At 37.8% G+C, this 20,424-nt stretch overlaps 1 protein-coding gene across 2 annotated transcripts in view; it reads right to left on the reverse strand.

Annotated features, from left to right (window-relative positions):
• Positions 1–1,060: 1,060 nt before the first annotated feature.
• The window catches only part of LOC126458217 (succinate dehydrogenase cytochrome b560 subunit, mitochondrial-like), a 100,741-nt gene continuing 81,377 nt past the window's right edge, over positions 1,061–20,424 (reverse strand). The window contains exons 3-4 of one of the 2 annotated variants that reach the window (XM_050095114.1): positions 2,972–3,114; positions 1,061–1,389 (exon numbers count right to left, since the gene is read on the reverse strand). In XM_050095114.1, coding sequence (XP_049951071.1) covers positions 1,285–1,389; positions 2,972–3,114 — 248 coding nt within the window. In that variant the 3' untranslated portion in view covers positions 1,061–1,284. The remainder of the gene's footprint in view (positions 1,390–2,971; positions 3,115–20,424) is intronic. The other variant, XM_050095113.1, reaches the window with a different exon arrangement.

The raw sequence follows: 20,424 nt of genomic DNA on the forward strand, positions 1-20,424 counted from the left end.
CTTTCACTCTCTCCTGGCACCTTGCCTTCCACTCTCAACAGCATTATTTTTTCTTCTTGGGGACCTATTTCCTCGTCCGATTCTCGACTCACCTCAGACTCATAACCTCTCAGTTCCTCTTCTGCCTTGAATAAAACAAGCTCATCTTAACGAGTCTACCAACACTACAGCACCTGTCATGTTCTCCTGACTTGTAATTCAAATTACGGCTTCCCAGAAATCTCTTTGCATCTCACCAATTCTGCTTGCCCACAACAAGATCACTCACCTTTCCCTTGCTTTGCTTAGAATATTTTGCATGCATAGTAATCTATTTCATCTTTAACAAATTTCAATGATGCTTCGTATTCCTTTGGCTTAACTAATTAAAATGCTGTGTCTTCAGTCTCAATAAACTCTCTAATGCCTTGTTTGTTACCCTTGAACACCCTGCTCCCAAGTTTGTTACATTTTCCCCTTCGATACCCCCCCCCCCCCCCCCCCTTCACCAACTTATTGGCTGTATTTTTGCACTATTGTTCAGCAGTTCTTCACAGGCTGACAGGCTGAGTGCAGGAGTAGACTGCTCCTCTCAATATGGTCACACATTGTGACCTAAGCCCTTCATTGGCTTTAGACGATCCAATGCTGGCCCCACAAGAAGGCTATCTCTGTTTCTCCCTTTCGTCCCATGCTCTCTCTTTAACCAGATGTGCTGTCTTCCTGTTATTTTTAATTGTGGTCCATGTCAACGGCTCCATTGTCAGAATACACAAGGCCCCTTTTGTGTGTTGATATCTTATAGCTCTCTGGCTCGTTATCACATGCAGCTGCCCATCTACTTGGCTTCCAGTGCTGTGTTTGTTCTTGGCATGTTACTGTCAGTCTTGGCTTGCCCCATAGGTGTAATGAAATTAAATTCTGACTGCTTTTACTTTGAAATTCAGTGACTGTGCTTCGCCCTTGGCTATCCGCATAAAGTTCAATTTTACTTGTACTGGCTGTTTGGAAATAACAAATTTTCGGCCTAGCTATGGAAACAAAGAAAGACTTGTAAATTTTATTAGTGAATTATTTATTATCCTAAGCAATACCTGCCATTACATAATCATATACTACGGTTTCTTGAATTCACAAATATTTTAAAATAATATTGGAGTTAGAACCTGCAAAGCAGTTATGTACATAAAAGTGTTGCAGATTTACACACATTCTCCTCATAAATAAATGCTGCTGCATACTCTTTAAGCACACTACCCCAAGCACTACTTCCAGTGTGACTGTTATGAGGAAAGACTTTTTATATTACAGTGACAGTAGCCATGCTGTCAGAATTGTTGCTGCAATTAACATAGTATACCCTGTGTAATACACTTCCTTTATTGTCAGTGCCTTTCCTAAATCCCAAACCTAAAAAGAAAAAACAAAATTTAGATGATTTAATCATATGTGAAGGGAAAAGTTGATTATACAGGGTGAGTCAGGAGGAAAGGTATATGCTTTGAGGGGGTGATAGTATTAATGATTCTAAACAAAAAACTTCATATGGACGTATGCCCTATTCCGAATGTTTTCTGAGATAGGACACATTTAATATCACTTTTGTACATTTTTCTTGAATAACTCGAAAACCGCACCCTCCAGCGAAAACGTGTCACAGTAAAATATTAAACTATATTAAATTTCCTACAAAAAAGGCACTATTCATTTTTATTACTAATGGTTTGTGCGAAGAGATTCAGAAGGATGTAGGTTGCAGTATGTACTGGGAGATGAAGCAGCTTGCACAGGATAAAGTAGCATGGAGAGCTGCATCAAACCAGTCTCAGGACTGAAGACCACAACAACAACAACGGTTTGTGCGAAGAGAGCACAATAATGTTGAAAAACTCGCTCGACGCGCATGCCCTGTAGCTTACATAGTTTTTGTGGGCCAATTTGAGGCAGCAAGTTGAGACAAACAGTTTGACAGGGGACATTTGTGGTCTATCAAGTCGGGAAACTACCTCAAATTGGCCTACAAAAACTACATAAGCTACAGCGCATGCGTGTGGAGCACGTTTTTCAACATTCTCACGCTCTCTTTGCACAAACCATTAGCTCTAGAGAAAAAAATGAATAGGACCTTTTTTGTAGGAAATTTAATATAGTTTAATTTTGTACTGCATCACATTGTCTCTGAAGGATGCAGTTTTCGCGTTATTCAAGAAAAATGTACAAAAGTTATATTAAATGTGTTCTATATGGAAAACCATTCGGAATATGGTATACATCCATATGAAGTATTTTGTTCAGAATCACTAATACTATCACCCCTCAAAGCATGTACCTTTCCTCCTGATTCACCCTGTATCTTGTGTGACAGAACATGGGTTGTAGTTCCACAACACATGGGAAATTTTTTTTTTTTTTTTTTTTTTTTTTGCTCCACTACATGTATCCCACAAGTCAACAATTGTCTTATTCATGGTTTTTAACCGTGTAAAGTACAAAAACTTGCACTACAAACAGTGTGCTAAGCTCCTGGAAAATTAATGAAGAGAATCTTACTGGGTGTTCTAGCAGGAACAATTTGCAACATACTGTATAAAATTTCATTTTGAGTAAAACAATCAGATGAAACAGAATCAATAAATTGTACACACTGAACAATGTTCCTTATATCTGGTATAAGGACTTGTTTTCACAATAACCACCATGTGACCTCACCATACAGTTCTCTCGATTTAATTTTATATTTGTGTTGTTGTTGTGGTCTTCAGTCCTGAGACTGGTTTGATGCATTATTTGATTCTTATTCCTCAGATGCTTATTTTCTCTCAAACAACTATTATACTGCTTTAGTTGTACCTTTTGTTGCATAACTGGCTCATTTCTCCAAAATAAATTGTGTTGTTCATGAATAGATGCAGATTTATGTATGCTACCAATAATGTCAAAACCAATAGTAAAGTTTTATCACTTTATGATATAAATACATATAGTTACTTACCAAGTGACGGACACCATTGGATATATGATATGCCAGAGGAAATGCCATCATTGCTTTCATGGCTGTGATTACTGCTGGATTCAAATGCAGTTCTTGCATCCAAGTGATGAAATCAGTGAACTGGTAAGGTGATACAAGAGTACCTAAAAATATTTATAACCATTTCGTCTATTTCCAACAACAAATAATCAATGTATTTAAACAGAAAAGAACAGTGGGCAGATATATTTCAGACCAAGGAAACAAATGAAAAGTACAATACTTTACAAAGTATTTATTTACAATATTATTTCAGTACAGCAGTTCCAAAAACTAATAGAAAATGCAAAATTTTCCAAAATAAGCAGAGGTTCAAAAAGGAAATATGAGAACAAAGTGACACATTAAGGTAACAAACAATCTAAAAGCACTGAAAACCTTCTAAGTACAATGTAAGTAGCACAGACAGTTGAAAAGACAAGCAAAAGCCGCATGCGGATGGATATGTGTGTGTGTGCAAGTGTATACCCATCCTTTTTTCCCCCTAAGGTAAGTCTTTCCGCTCCCGGGATTGGAATGACTCTTACCCTCTCCCGTAAAACCCACATCCTTTCGTCTTTCCCTCTCCTTCCCTCTTTCCTGACGAAGCAGCCGTTGGTTGCAAAAGCTTGAATTTTGTGTGTATGTTTGTGTTTGTTTGTGTGTCTATCAACCTGCCAGTGCTTTCATTTGGTAACATTCCTCACACACAAATAAAGAAAAGATGTTATGTGGACATGTGTCCGGAAACGCTTAATTTCCATGTTAGAGCTCATTTTAGTTTCGTCAGTATGTACTGTACTTCCTCGATTCACCGCCAGTTGGCCCAATTGAAGGAAGGTAATGTTGACTTCAGTGCTTGTGTTGACATGCGACTCATTGCTCTACAGTACTAGCATCAAGCACATCAGTACGTAGCATCAATAGGTTAGTGTTCATCACAAAAGTGGTTTTGCAGTCAGTGCAATGTTTACAAATGCGGAGTTGGCAGATGCCCATTTGATGTATGGATTAGCACGGAGCAATAGCCATGGCGCAGTACGTTTGTATCGAGACAGATTTCCAGAAAGAAGGTGTCCCGACAGGAAGACGTTCGAAGCAATTGATCGGCGTCTTAGGGAGCACGGAACATTCCAGCCTATGACTCACGACTGGGGAAGACCTAGAACGATGAGGACACCTGCAATGGATGAGGCAATTCTTCGTGCAGTTGACGATAACCCTAATGTAAGCGTCAGAGAAGTTGCTGCTGTACAAGGTAACGTTGACCACGCCACTGTATGGAGAGTGCTACGGGAGAACCAGTTGTTTCCGTACCACGTACAGCGTGTGCAAGCACTATCAGCAGCTGATTGGCCTCCACGAGTACACTTCTACGAAAGGTTCATCCAACAATGTGTCAATCCTCATTTCAGTGCAAATGTTCCATGATTAATGTGATTTGAAGAAAGTAATAAAATGAGCTCTAACATGGAAAGTAAGCGTTTCCGGACACATGTCCACATAACATATTTTCTTTCTTTGTGTGTGAGGAATGCTTCCTGAAAGTTCGGCCGTACCTTTTTGTAACACCCTGTATATATATATGAACATAATTGCAACACACACAACACTAAACATTGCTCGTGTCGGACAGCATGCTTCTGGACAGATGCTGTCAATTTGCATGTTTCCGATTGCATAGTTAAACTGAGTTTTCATAGACTTAGATTTATTTTCATTTTGATTTAATTATATCATGAGACACTGAAGTGGAATTGAGCTGTCATTTCTCAATATTCAAACCAATCATAAGAATCCTGACTGGCTGTGTGAACACACTTTTATTGGCACCAAGAACATAGATATCTACGAACTTAAAACTATTGTTCAGTATAACATTCAACGTGAGGCAGTCTCATAAAAGTCTGTCGACAGTTTTTTGGAAGCAATTAACTACCCAATAGAATTTTTGAATTCACTTGACCTGCCAGGGATGCTACTGCATGTACTGTTACTCAAAACTGTCACATCACAAAATATCAACCAGCCAAAGTTTTGCAATGGCACATTGCTGCAGTAAAAAATTTAATGAGAAACATCATAGAAGTAATACTCTTAACAAGACTATTCAAAGGTGAAGATGTCCTCATTTCTCACTTTCACATGATTCCAATGGATATGCCACTTCAATTTAGCAGACTGCAATTCCACAATTGAATGGCATTTGCAGTCACCATCAACAAAACTCATGACCAATCTTTCGAATTGTGTGGTTTAGATCTAGACACAGATTACTTCTCGCTCAAACAATCGCATATTCTAGAGTCAGCAAAGAAGATAATCTCTTTTGCATAGACAACAAAACAGCAAAAAATACTGTGAAATTAAACATACCAGGAATGTATGCTTTCTCTTTCTTCTCCTTTCCATTTTACTGCACTAGGCTACAGCAATGTATGGCTGGGTACAATTAGTTACATATAAAATAAAAACAGCCAGGAACTTCAATGTAGATTCTCTGAAAGAGGGTAATAGGAAAAATGACCTTGAAGTATTACTCGGTTCTTTCAATTTGACACCCATTATTGATTTTCCTACTCGGTTGGTAAAGGATAGCAGCTCACTGATAGATAACTTCTTTATAGACCAAGATAAGTTTAACCAGATAAATGCTCAGCCTGTTGAGAATGGTCTTTCTGATCATGGTGCACAGCTAGTTACAATATAAGACATAGCTCCATTCAGCAATACTAAACAGTCCTCCAAAGTAGTACGCTCAGTCAACGATTTAACAATTGCAAATTTCAGGGAAAGCCTACAGCAGTTAGACTGGGATGAGGTGTACCGTGAACCTGATGCCAATTTAAAATATAATTTATTTCATGACATTTTTGTAAATGCATTTGAAAACTGCTTCCCCAAGAAAATAGTTAAATATTCTCATAAGAAACCTTGTAACAAAGCATGGCTTACTAAGGGTATAAAAATATCTTGTAACCGGAAAAGGGAAATGTATCTGACAGCAAAAAAGAGTAGTGACCCAGAAACTATCAAACATTATAAAAACTACTGTGTTATATTAAGGAAAGTTATTAAAAAATCCAGAAGTATGTGTATCATGTCTGAAATCAGCAACTCTGATAATAAAATTAAAACAATTTGGAATATTATTAAAAGAGAAACAGGTCAACCAAGAGCACAGGAAGACAGTATTACCATCAAATTGAATGAAAACTTTACGAACAAAAAGTCAGAAGTTGAAAATATTTTTAATAATCATTTTCTAAATGTTGTGGATATAGTAGGATCCAGGTGTTCATTAGAAGATGCTAGGCAGTTAATGGAAGAGGCCATACCTATGCAATTTGATACAATTGAAATCTCACCCACTTCTCCCTCTAAAATTAGGAAAATAATAAACTTTCTTAAAAGCAAAAACTCACATGGAATTGATGGCATTTCCAGCAAAATACTAAAAGCTTGTTCTCAACAGATAAGTAAGATTCTCAGCCACCTGTGTAATAGCTTTCTGGAACAGGGCATTTTCCCTGATAGACTGAAATATTCTATTGTTATACCTTTGCATAAAAAAGGGGAGAGATCTGATGTCAACAATTACTGTCCAATCTCCCTTCTAACAGCTTTATCCAAAATTTTTGAGAAAGTAATGTATTCAAGAGTAGCTTCACATATCTGTAAAAATAAAGTACTAACAAAATGTCAGTTTGGTTTCCACAAAGGTTTTTCAACAGAAAATGCCATATATGCTTTCACCAATCAAATTTTGAATGATCTGAATAACTGAACACCACCCATTGGGATTTTTTGTGATCTCTCAAAGGCTTTTGATTGTGTAAATCATGAAATTCTGCTAGACAAGCTCAAGTATTGTGGCATGAGTGGGACAGTGCACAAATGGTTTAATTCGTACCTGACTGGAAGAGTGCAGAAAGTTGAAATAAGTAGTTCTCATAATATGCAATGATCAGCACTTTCCTCAAACTGGGGAACTATCAAGAATGGGGTTCCACAAGGGTCAGTCTTGGGTCCTTTGTTGTTCTTAATATATATTAATGACTTGCCATTCTATATTCATGAAGAGGCAAAGTCAGTTCTCTTTGCTGATGATACAAGTACAGTAATCACACCTGACAAACAAAAATTAACTGATGAAATTGTCAATACTGTCTTTCAGAAAATTACTAAGTGGTTCCTTGTAAATGGACTCTCACTGAATTTTGATAAGACACAGTACATACAGTTCCGTACAGTGAATGGTATGATGCCATTAATAAATATAGAACTTAATCAGAAGCATATAGCTAAGGTAGAATATTCCAAATTTTTAGGTGTGTCCATTGATGAGGGATTAAATTGGAAGAAAAACATTGATGATCTGCTGAAACGTTTGAGTTCAGCTACTTATGCAATAAGGGTCATTGCAAATTTTGGTGATAAACATCTTAGTAAATTAGCTTACTATGCCTATTTTCACTCATTGCCTTCATATGGCATCATATTTTGGGGTGATTCATCACTAAGGAATAAAGTATTTATTGCACAAAAGTGTGTAATCAGAATAATAGCTGGAGTCCACCCAAGATCATCCTGCAGACATTTATTTAAGGATCTAGGGATATTCACAGTAGCTTCTCAGTATATATACTCTCTTATGAAATTTGTTATCAACAACCAAACCCAATTCAAAAGTAATAGCAGTGTGCATAACTACAATACTAGGAGAAAGGATGATCTTCACTACTCAAGATTAAATCTAACTTTGGCACAGAAAGGGGTGAATTATACTGGCACTAAAGTCTTTGGTCACTTACCAAATAGTATCAAAAGTCTGACAGATAACTAATAAGTATTTAAGAAGAAATTAAAAGAATTTCTGAATGACAACTCCCTACTCCATAGAGGAATTTTTAGATGTAAATTAAGAAAAAAAAATTAAAAAAAAATAAAAGAAATAAAAAACACAAAAAAATAAAAAAAAGTTGTTATATTAACTTAAGTAGGTTGTTAAATTAACTTAATTATGTCATGTATTGGAAAATTTGACTCGTTCCACATCATTACGAAATATCGTATTCATGATCCATGGAACTAGTATTAATCTAATCTAATCTAATCTAAACAACATAAAATACACACAAACAGCAGACAAAATAAAAAATATGAAAGTGAATATCAAAATCATTGCAGATAAAACAGACATTGCCAACATTATGAATATTAACTACGTAGATTACAACATAAGTCTAGAGATAGCATCTTCAACTACTAATGGAAAGATCCCATGTTCAGTTCCAACCATTGGTTACTTTTTCAATTTAAAAAATCATCAGCAGTGACAGCCAAAGACTTCTCTCTGCCAATGAACTCATCGAAGAAGACAGATTCATACAGCTCCAGAGTACCCTTGTGCTCTTGGGGTGGAGAACTGCCCTTCAAGCAGAAGAAATAGAAATTATCAACGGCTTGAGGATGCAGAATGCAATGGAAATTGCTGCACTGGACACACATAATGTGCATCCACAGGAAATGTTGAATGTAACTGAAAAAATGTCATGATTATCTCTCCCAGATTCAGGTCTCTAGGAGTGTACTGCCAAGGGTGGAGTGGTCTTGAAAACAAGATTGAAAAAACCAATGAAAAGGTAATAGTCTGCACACAGGAGCATGGAATGTAAGAAATCTAAATGTGGCAGGGAAGCTAGAAAACCTGAAATTTGCGATAATATATACCACAGTAGGTATTTCAGTTGAAAGGGAGTCCCTAAAAAGCGCAATCACAGAAGGTGAGTTGACGGACATGGGTCCTAGGAAAACAACTGCAAAAATCCTGTGGTAACAGCAGAAATACTTCACTGATTTAGGAAACAAGAGAATACAAAAATGCTCTGCAAATGGAAGGAATACAGTCATACAAGTCTCTTAGCTACGATGTCAGTAGCAAGTGCAGGGAAGCTAAAGCAAAACAGCTGAAAAAACATGAAGAAACCAAAAAGTAAATGGTCTTCAAAAAAAAAAAGTTTTGGCACACAGAAAAGTTGAACTAATGTTGTTAGTTACTACAGAAGACAATCCACAGTTTAACACTGAGGAGAGAGCGTATACATGAAAAAGAGTGCAACAAGGGTGTTTATAAGGTGGAGAAATTGTCTGCTGATGTGACAGAAGAAGAAATGAGTGTTGATTTGGATGACATAGGGGATCAAGTGGTAGTTAGAGCTTTGGAAGGCTTGCAATCAAACAATGTAGCAGTGACAGACAAACACTCCTTTGAAATTTCAAGCTTCATTGGGGTGTCGGGGAGTAGCAATAAAATGATTCTCCACTTCAATATGAAGAATCTATGAGAGTGCAGACACACCACTGAACTCTCAGAATACTATCGATACTATCCCACAGATAGAATAGGCAGATACATATGAGACCCAGTACTCAATCAACTTAACAACTTATGCTTTGCTCACCAGAATAATAAATAGGTAAGAGGAAAAGAAAGCTGAGGCTCTGTTAGATGATGAGCAGTTTGGCTTTGGGAAAGCTAAAGGCACCAGAGAGGCAGTTTTGACATATACAGTACTTACAAGAACCAAGAGGGAGCAAAAGACTGGAACATTAAAGAAATAAGTCCTTAGATTAAAATGATGTAAATCTTTCCCTTCTACTGTTCAACCTGTAACACAAAGACACAATGACGGAAATAAAAGAAAGATTCAGGGGTGTAAATTTCTTGACAAAAGGATATCATTGGCAATATTTGATGATCACTTTGCTATCTTTAAGTCAGAGTGAGAAAAAATTACAGGACATGCTGAATGGAATCAACAGACTAAAGAGCACAAAATAGGGACTGACAGAAAAACCAAAGAAAGGCGAAAGCAATGATGGTGAGTGGAAATGAGATCAGCGATAAACTGAGCACCAAAACTGGGGACCACATAGTATACAAAGCTGGAAAATCCTGGTAATTCTGGGGCAAAATGAAGCATTACAGATGAAGCAACAAGGACAAAACAGCAGACTGGAACATGCAAAGAGGGCATTCCTCACTAAAAAACTCTACTATTACATTAGATTAGATTGGATTTACTTTCATTTCAATTGATCCCTAGTGAGGGGGTCCTCCAGGATGTAGAAAATGTCAGAAAAACAACAATACATGACAAATATTTACAACTAAAACAAATAAGCTAATATACCATTCCACAGGTCCCAAGTGGAATGATCGTCATTTTTTAATGAACACTATATGAAAGAGTCATTTTACAAATACTAATGCACTGAATCTAAAATAAAAAGTTTTTTTAGTTATTTATAAGGTAATAAACGTGCAATACAACTACTATAATACTTATTTACACACACACACACACACACACACACACACACACACACACACACACACATATTTACAATGAACACGTTACTGCACAGAAATTGTGCAGAAGTTATAATAACACACACACAAATCAGTTAGTTCTACTGAGAAATTCATCAATGGAGTAGAAGTAGTTGGCCACCAATAAATCCTTTAGGCTTTTCTTAAACTGAATTTCATTGGTTGTTAAGCTTTTTATGACTGCTGGCAAGTTATTGAAAATGTGTGTTCCTGAATAATGCACACCTTTTTGTACAAGACTAAGTGAGTTTAAATCCTTGTGAAGATTACTCTTATTTCTAGTATTGATTCCATGAATTGAGCTGTTGGTTTGAAAAAGTGATATATTTTTAATGACAAATTTCATTAAGGAATAAATATATTGGGAAACAGTGGTTAGTATCCCTAGTTCCCTAAACAGGTTTCTGCAGGATGTTCTTGAGTTCACACCGCATAAACTCTTACTGCACATTTTTGTGCCCAGAAAACTTTAGCTTGGCTTGATGAATTACCCCAAAAAATAATCCCATATGACATTATGGAATGAAAGTAAGCATAGTATGCCAGCTTTTTCATTTTTATATCCCCTATGTTTGACACAATACGCATTGCAAATAGAGATTTGTTAAGAAGCTTCAGCAGTTCTGTGGTGTGCTCCTCCCAGTTGAATTTATTATCAAGCTGTAATCCCAAGAATTTAACACTGTCCACTTCTTCTATCTGCTTGTCATCGTACATTAGGCCTATACTCGTGGGACGCCCCTTACAAGTTCTGAACTGCATGTAGTGTGTTTTTTCAAAGCTTAGTGACAAAGAATTGGCTAGGAACCAGTGATTAATGTCCACAAATATTTTATTAGCTGATCTTTCTAAGACTACACTTGATTTGCTATTTCTTGCAATGTTTGTATCATCGGCAAACAAAACGAACTTGGCATCTGGTAATGTTATGGATGAAAGGTCATTGATATACACAAGAAAAGGTAAGGTCTCCAAGATGGAACCTTGTGGGACCCCACATGTAATTAGTTCCCAGTTGGATGATGCCTGATAGCTTGATACATGTCTCTTTCCTAATAACACACTTTGTTTCCTGCCAGAGATATAAAATTTGAACCATTTTGCAGCATTTCCTGTTACACTATAATATTCTAATTTACTTAAAAGGATATTGTGATTTACACAGTCAAATGCCTTTGACAGATCACAAAATATACCAGTTGCCTGTAATTTTTTGTCTAATGAATTAAGCACATTTTCACTGTAAGTGTAGATAGCCTTCTCAATATCAGAACCCTTTAGAAATCCAAACTGTGACTTTGACAGTATGTTATTTGAGATAAGATGGTTATAAATCCGATTGTACATTACTTTTTCTAAAATTTTTGAGAATGCTGGCAACAATGAAATTGGACGGAAATTTGATGCTATTTCTTTATCTCCCTTCATAAACAGTGGCTTAACTTCAGCATATTTCAACCATTCAGGAAATATTCCACTGATAAACGACTGGTACACAGATAGCTTAATATGTTACTTAGCTCAGAATCACATTCTTTAATTAACTTTGTTGATATTTCATCATACCCACTAGATGTTTTTGATTTTAAAGATTTTATGATGGACATTATTTCTGCTGGGGTAGTGAGGGTCAAATTCATATTATAGAAGTTACTTGAAATGTCTGGTCTGAGGTATTCCATAGCAGCATCTACTGAACCTGACAACTCCATCTTTTCAGTAACAGTTATAAAATATTTGTTAAAAAGTTCTGCAACACTATCTGTCACCAATGTATCATTTACTCTTAATGCTATTTGTTCCTCTTCATGTCTGGTTCTACCGGTCTCCTCCTTCACTATATCCCATACTGTCTTTATTTTGCTATCTGATATGACTATCTATTCCTTGTAATATATTTGCTTTGATGTCCATATTACAGTCTTTAATATTTTGCAATATTTCTTGTAATGTGCTATAGGATCAACATCAGAATTGTTTCAGATTGACAGATACAGTTTTCTTTTTGTTTTACAAGATACCCCTATTCCTTGAGGGATCCATGGCTTCTTTGTGGACTTCGCTCTAACCTTGGTAAGTTTTGGGGGAAAACAGTGTTCGAATAAGGTAATCACTTTATTAGCAAAAGTGTTACATTTTTCATTCATGCCATGAACACTGTAAACATCAGTCCAGTAAATGTCTCTGAGGAGTGTCCTAAAATAATCAATTTTTGGCTTATTGATTACCCTCTTGAGCTCAGATTTAACAGATTTTATATCCTGTTCAGTATTAACATTTAACAGAAGGAACTGCATGTCATGGTCTGAGAGGCCATTGACTATTGGTTTTGTAATATAATTTTGTTCATTGGACTTTTCTATAAAGATATTATCAATGGCTGTTTGTGAGCAATTGGCTACCCTAGTGGGGAACTTTCATTATACAACATGAGCCTTAGTTTAAGCAAGTAATTTATGAGATAAAGAAGAAATTTCTGCTAACGTATATTTGAAGTAAAAAGTATATGGAAATGAATCACAGCTGTGGGTATAGTGACATGACTATGGAAACTGAGAACAGTCAATCACTGTAACCAGATGATTTACAGCATGTTACATACTGTAGGTTGACAAAGACCTTACAGGTGAGATACAAAAGAAAATGTCACATTGTCAAATTCTTCACATCTTCCTCAAGAAGTTGCAGAAAGATTTAAGACCTCACAACTCTGTTCCACTCAAGTTTTACAGTCTCCCAAAAATCCACAAGCAACAACCAACTGTAAGTAATATCAGAGCACAGACGTATGACTTACCTAAACATCTAACTTTACTGTTAAGACCTTCCGTGAGAAACTTTCACATCATATTTGCAATTCTGCTGACTTTATTAATAGAATTAAGTACCTAAAACTCAACAAATCAAACTTATTAATAAGTTTTGATACTGTTTAATTCTTCACAAGGATCGCTTAATGTGTTTGTTGTCACTCATCAGCACTTAAGTTCAAATTCGATATAAAAATCTGTTCCATCATGCCCATCTCTGAACTTACTTTTTATTCAATATTCAACATTTTGAACACATTGACAGTGTTGCCGTGGGTAGTCCTCTATCCCCCTGGTGGAAAACCTTTCCTATGGAAGACTGAGGAGAGGACACTTGAGTCAGTGGAACTAAAACCCAAAGTTTTCTGGTAATGTGTAAATGATACTTTTGTAGTGTGGGCCCCTGGTGAGGCAGAGCTGTCATGATGTTTACAGCATCTAAATTCTGTCCATGAGAACATACAGTTTATGATAGAAATGGAGGCAGGTGGCTGTCTTCCATTTCTAGATGTTTTAGTCAGCTGGAAATTGAATGGATCACTGGGGCTTTCTGTTTACCACAAGCCCACACATACAGACCTATATTAGTAGGCATCTAGCTGTCACCACCTTTCACAAACTGTGGGTGTCCTTCATACACTGGAATACTGGGCCCATGTCATATCTGATAAGAGACACCATTGCAGAGCAGCTAGAACACCAACAGCCTGCGTTTCAAGAAAATGGATATTATTTCTCACATTTTCTTGGCATGTTTGATTACTGGTATGCTTCCAAAGTGTTCTGCTGTGTAGTTTCCATTACATGTATAATATTTCAAAGATCAACCCAGCTGTCATCTTCAGGTGTGAGAGCTTTCCTTTCATGTGTACTAGCTGCCTGAACTCTAATCAGTCCAGGCAACAAGTACACATAACAGCAATTGAAGACAACATACTTCAGTGCCAATTGACACAGATTGTACCAAAGAGATATTTCAAATTTATGAGAGTTGCAATACAGAGTCTTATTCTATGTTTTGCTGACTGAGAATATTGACTTCAAGATAGTCAGTGGTCATAATGGGCCTCAAGATCTTCATATTCATAAACTCTGTAACTTCTTGTACTATTTTTCTTGTTAGAACTTTCTTTTGTGCTGCATCTCATTATGTTATCAAGGGAACAATAACCTGTCTTTAGTTCATTCTAGAGGGCACAGCAACTTCATATTACAATTCAAATCTTTAACCTCCTGCAGTCTCTTAGTAGTACCTGAGAAAAGCTGTTACATAGGTTAGATGAACTGGAACAATGGCAAGAGAATGTCAGATGGACACCACCCATTAGACCCAGCAAAGGAATCTTGGTCCAAGTACATAGCGCAGCTGGAGTAACAGTTCACAACCCACAGGACAACATGTGATGTTACCAAAAGTGCATCCTTATTACCCAATGTTGGTGCTCATATCTACTAGCTGGTGCAGCAATTATATCTGGATAAGGACCAATGTGTGTTAGGTTATATGGAAGTGAAAGACACATTAACTAAATGTTTTAAAGGTACAATTCTAGTGGTGGTGGCATCCATAAGTTTTATAAGGTGTATAAGAAATGTGGACAATCTTTTAACATACGAGCAGTCATTGTGCATGATCTCACTCAGTACTGTAAATTCCAAAGTGAAAACAGGACTGTAATCTATCTTATGCCAATATGGCTGTCAGGGACACACTTATCATTCATACAACAGATGCAGCACTGTGAAATGATCTTATTCGCTTAAATAATCCTATGTTGGAAGAAAATTTATTTGTGCTTCAAGTTTCTGAACTAATAAGGTGAGCTGCAATATTGGAGGAACTGAGGATTTTAAGACAGATTTTTATAATCGTGACAAATCTTTCTGTCACAAGAGTAAAGATGTCAGTAAAACCTGCCAAGATACTGGGGGCGTTACATGCCACCAAAAAAAAAAAAAACACAAGTCAATATTCATAGGCAGTCAGTCATCTACAGTACACATAAGATGACTTTGAAAATAATGTTTACAGTATTCTTTCTCAAGGTGATAAAGCTGTTTTAACAGATGTTGGGATCAACAGACTAAACATACATTTCAACTTGATACAGGTTCCTCAAAAACTATAATTAACAGTACTATGTACACCTTTATTTGGTTCTCCACAGTCATTCAAATTTCAAGCCATGCTAATGAGTTATAGTGATCAGTCAGTCCAAATCAAAGATCATTGCATTGGGACTGCCAGGCATAAAAACAAACATGTACAGCTACCAAAGCTGATGAAAAACTTGCAAACAACTGCCAACATAACGGGACTGGATCTTTTTTAGCAGCTTAGATTCACAATTCAGGATTTGGCCAAACACAGATGAAAATGTGGAATGTGCACTACCCACTTCTTATTTTTTCTAGATGTATGCAATGGGGCCCTGGTGCCAGCTCTCCCCAGATGCTGCTGGACCTTTTATGGAGGCTAAATGGCTAATTCTTGTGAACAGTCATACAAGCTACCCTTAAGACATCACTATGAACAGTATGGGGGCACTCCTAATGCGCCACGCTCTGAAACAAATTTTCACTGTTGGGGATCTCCTTGCGGCTATTGTTATACGAAAGGGGTTGTTGAAAGCTTCGTTCAGACATCCTGAGTGGAGATGCTACACCATAGGAAGATGAGGATCCTTCTGTCCCTCATGGCACCTTGTCATGGGTAAACATCATACATAATCACTACTGAATCTAGCGGCAAAAATAAATATAAAAAACAGCACTTGGAAATCGGTGCCACAGTCTCCCATTCTGAAGTATGGTATCGCAAGAAAGAGTAGTATCCTCGGACAGAGGTCTGTCAGCTGGGCAACACAATATATGTCGTATTGACATCAGATGGTTATATCCAACACAAATATGTAGATCAGCTCTTACCATGAATGGATACATTTCTTCCTTCTTGGAATCATTGCTCTGTTTCAGTTCCAGATGACATCAATGGTTCTGCCATGGAAGGGGCAGGGGGAGCCACAGAAGAGCAGCAGCCTACCAGTGCTGACACCCTAGCAACACAGAACCAATGTGGACACAAGCCCAGGCTCAGTTGCAGCCAAAGGAGAAGATGCTTCACTTCTGTCTCTTGAGGGGGATCGATGCTGTGTCCCACACCATCAACCCTGCCAGATAGTCTGACCTTTCATCACGATGGCATGCAGACTTGACTTAGATCAAAGTGAAGCCAGCAGCCTCATGGTGGTCTTCCACAGATGCTGCCATTGGCAACCAAACTATTTTGCTGCACTGTCATGTGCATCAGACATGCAAAGGGGTGACATCACTCTGCCTGAAAAACCAATCGGGACACGTGTTATCGCTTGGTATCCACAGCCAATCGTATGGATTCCAAAACCAATCCACAACCCAGTGAGTCAGTGGAGTTCACATCCCATCAGAGAGTGACAGCAGCAGTCTGAAGAGAGAAGCTGCCAGTCTGGAACCAGCAACCTACAAGCAGACTGGCCATGAGGATAGCAGCCTACCCCTTTTCAAAAGTCAGTAGGGGTATTTAGACATATAAGGCTGCACATCTCATACGTGTCACTGCCTCCCCCATTCTGAGGTAGCACCACTGTTAAGGCAGTCAGTCATCAGTTTTCAAGGTGGACGGGTGTGTATTGTGTTTTAAGGCCCCATCGCATATCACGAGTTCATGTAAGGAGTGAATGAGAAATGTAGTGCAAGATGATTGGGAGTGCTTCTCAAATAATGTATCAGGTCACAGTAGGTAACTGCTATGTTACAGACTTCCTTCTCTCCAGGCCTTTTTCAAATACACCTCCTCCTCTTGCGATTCTTGAGCAGCATATTTGCTATTACTAGTTGAAATTTATTGCAGAATTGATCAGTCCTTCTCCCGTTCCAATCCCTCCTAGCTGATATTCCCTCATAATTCTGCTTTCTATTTCTTCCTGTACAATAGTATTCCAATCATCCATGATTATTAGATTTTCATCTCCCTTTACACACTGACTTACCCCGACAATGCCTTTGTATACTTCACCTCTTAAAGTTCTGCTTGTGACATTAGCATGTATACCTGGACTATTTTTGTGGGAATTCATTTGCTTTTGATTGCTTTGAGAATAATCCTGTCACTGAGCTGTTTGTTTGCAGCAACTCATTCTCTGTGTTACCTCACAGTTTATAATGAATCCTACACCTGTTATATCATTTTCTAATGCTATTGATGTTACTCAATATTTTTCTGACTGTTTTCTGGTGGTAATGGGATTACCCTACATTTACCTTTCCATTTCACTTCAATAACTGTTACTGTATTTAAATTTCCCCTTTCAGAATTTCTAGATTCCCTACCACATTTAGACTACAGACATTCCACACCCCAACTTGTAGAAAGTTACCGCCTCATTAGTTTTTTTCAATCTCTTCTCAAGGCAACATCGTTCTGTCAGTTCTCTTCCACAATATTTTACCAATGGAGAGATCATATAGACACTTTTTCAATTGCAGGTCACATTTCCTGTGGACAGACATTCTGTGTCCCTTTGCCTTCTGCATCCTCACGCTGCTGGTGTTTTCTTATTCTTCTGCCTTTAGTGGCAGTTTCTTATTCCAAGGGTGAGAGGGTACCTGAACATCTGTCCTCTTTGACAAGGCTATAGGAAGGATGAGGGTAACTTCTTATACCTGAAGTATTCAGCTGCCTCTGCTGATGATCTTTTTTATTCGAAGTCCAAGTAGTGGCTGGAATTAGGCCCACGATCCAGAACTTTTTGATTGATTTTCTCGTAGATCCAAGGTACCCCCTTCAATACAAGGGACATTTAAGAAAGATTTGAAAATACTGATATACAAAAGTTTCCTTTCTATGCTTTCACAACACTATTAGTTCAATAGAAACTAAATGACAGTTATTATGGAATGAAATGAAATGATGTGTAGCTGTGAACTAAGCTATCCTACATTTTTTGTAGCAGCAAAGATTAGCATCTATTCTAAAATCTTCATCAAATGACAATTAAGAACAGTTAATTTGCTTTTATTAATCATGTGAATATAACATTTTATAAATTATTTTAGCTCTTTCTTATAAAGTTATCTTTCACAAATCAATTTCATTTTCTTTCACAAGTAAATTTCATTACACCAAATATTTAAGCTTAATACATGTAGTGCATTTACTTTATCCAACATACGAGGGTCGGTCAAAAAGTAATGCCTCCCATTTTTTTTCTACTTAAAGAAATTAAGTTAAGTGAAAAATTTGAATTTGGCGCCATTCCTCAAACCTTCTTCTGCAATCCACTGCAGTAGTAACTTTCTGTGTCAACAGGTGGCAGCACAGCAGAAGTTTGTAAGATGGCCGACATCGATGTTCGTTTGAGACAGCGTTGTGTGATTGAATTCTTGAATGCAGAAGGTGAAACGCCCATACGCATTCATGAAAGACTGAAGAAGGTGTATGGTGTTGTGACAGTGGATGTCAGCACTGTTAGACGATGGGTTCGTCGTTGTAAGGAAGCTGAAGGGCAAACACCATTGACTGACGAAAAGCGGAGCGGCAGGCCGGTGAGTGCAGTGACTCCACACAACATTCAGCAAGTTGATGACATCATTCGTGGTGACCGTCGGGTGACTGCAGATGAAGTGTGTCGCATTATTTCTCTTAGTAAAGGCAGTGTGATCACGATTATTAAACAATTGGGGTACTCAAAAGTTTGTGCACGGTGGGTTCCAAGAATGTTAACCGATCAGAATAAAGAGGCAAGGAAAACAATAGCCTCCCAACACTTGCAGCGCTTCCGTTTGGAGGGAGATGAGTTTCTGAAAAAAATTGTGACCGGGGACGAAACATGGGTGCATTTTTTTGAACCCGAATCAAAGAGGCAATGGAGTGGCGTCACACAAGCTCGCCGAGGAAGAAAAAATTCAAAACTGTGCGATCGGCAGGGAAAGTTATGGCAACAGTTTTCTGGGATACAGAGGGTGTGATTCTGGTTGATTTTTTGGAGCAGGGATGCACAATAAATTCTGTTCAATACGTCACAACCCTCAACAAACTTAAAGCACGTCTTCAGCGAGTTCGCCCAACAAAATCAATGGCAGATGTTCTTCTTTTGCATGACAATGCAAGACCACACACCAGTCGTCACACCTCTAACGAGATTGTCAAAATTGGATGGGAAGTTTTGCCTCATCCCCCATACAGCCCTGACCTGGCACCATCAGACTTCCATCTGTTCGGGCCACTAAAAGAAGCTCATCGTGGGATTCATTTTGAAGATGAGGAGGCCGTCAAAACATCCGTGCGTCAATGGCTTAGGAAGCAGAGCTGTGATTTTTACCGTGCTGGGATACATGCCCTTGTTCAAAGATGGACCAAAACTGTAGAGATGGGCGGAGATTACATTGAAAAATGACAAAATGATCCTCAATGTTGTGGTTTTCAACCTATGTAATTGCATTTAAATTTCCTGACAATTAAACGTAGAAAAAAAAATAGGAGGCATTACTTTTTGACTGACCCTCGTAATTGTCACTAAATAATTCTCATTGTTATCAGATAATTCATTTCCGAAATACCTTAGATGTTACCTTTCTTTGAATAAAGCATGACTGTCACAACGAAGTGTGCGAACTGCTGCAGAATCATCAAACATGTCAGTGTGAGGAATGTCAGTGTATTTTCGGGTGGGAAAATGTAATACAATCTGCATGAAGAATGATGCTGGTCACTTCTGGAGATAAACTGATTTTCGCTAATGCTACACTATACCAGAAAGAGAAAACCTTATACCAAGGGAGGTGGCACAGTGGCTAGCACAATGGACTTGCATTTGGGAAGATGACGGTTCAAACCCGTGTCTAGCCATCCAGATTTAGGTTTACCAAGGTTTCCCTAAATTGCTCCAGGCATATGCCAGGATGGTTCCTTTGAAAGGGCGTGGCCGATTTCCTTCCTCATCCTTGACACAATCCGAGCCTGTGCTCCATCTGTAATGACCTCAATGTCGACAGGACGTTAAACCTAATCTCCCTTCCTTCTTCCTATATTAAATCCAATCTTCCTTTCTTCCTGCCTTTTTACAACAGGCTATCTTGAAACTCTGAGCTGATTTGGCAGTGGCGCAAGAACATTTAGCAGTTTTGCAGCAGTAATGTTAGGCCTAGACTGTAAGGTTTATTACAGTCATGCTTTCCAAATCAGTGAAAAT

Source organism: Schistocerca serialis, chromosome 2, assembly GCF_023864345.2.
Source record: "Schistocerca serialis cubense isolate TAMUIC-IGC-003099 chromosome 2, iqSchSeri2.2, whole genome shotgun sequence".
Taxonomy (NCBI): domain Eukaryota; kingdom Metazoa; phylum Arthropoda; class Insecta; order Orthoptera; family Acrididae; genus Schistocerca; species Schistocerca serialis.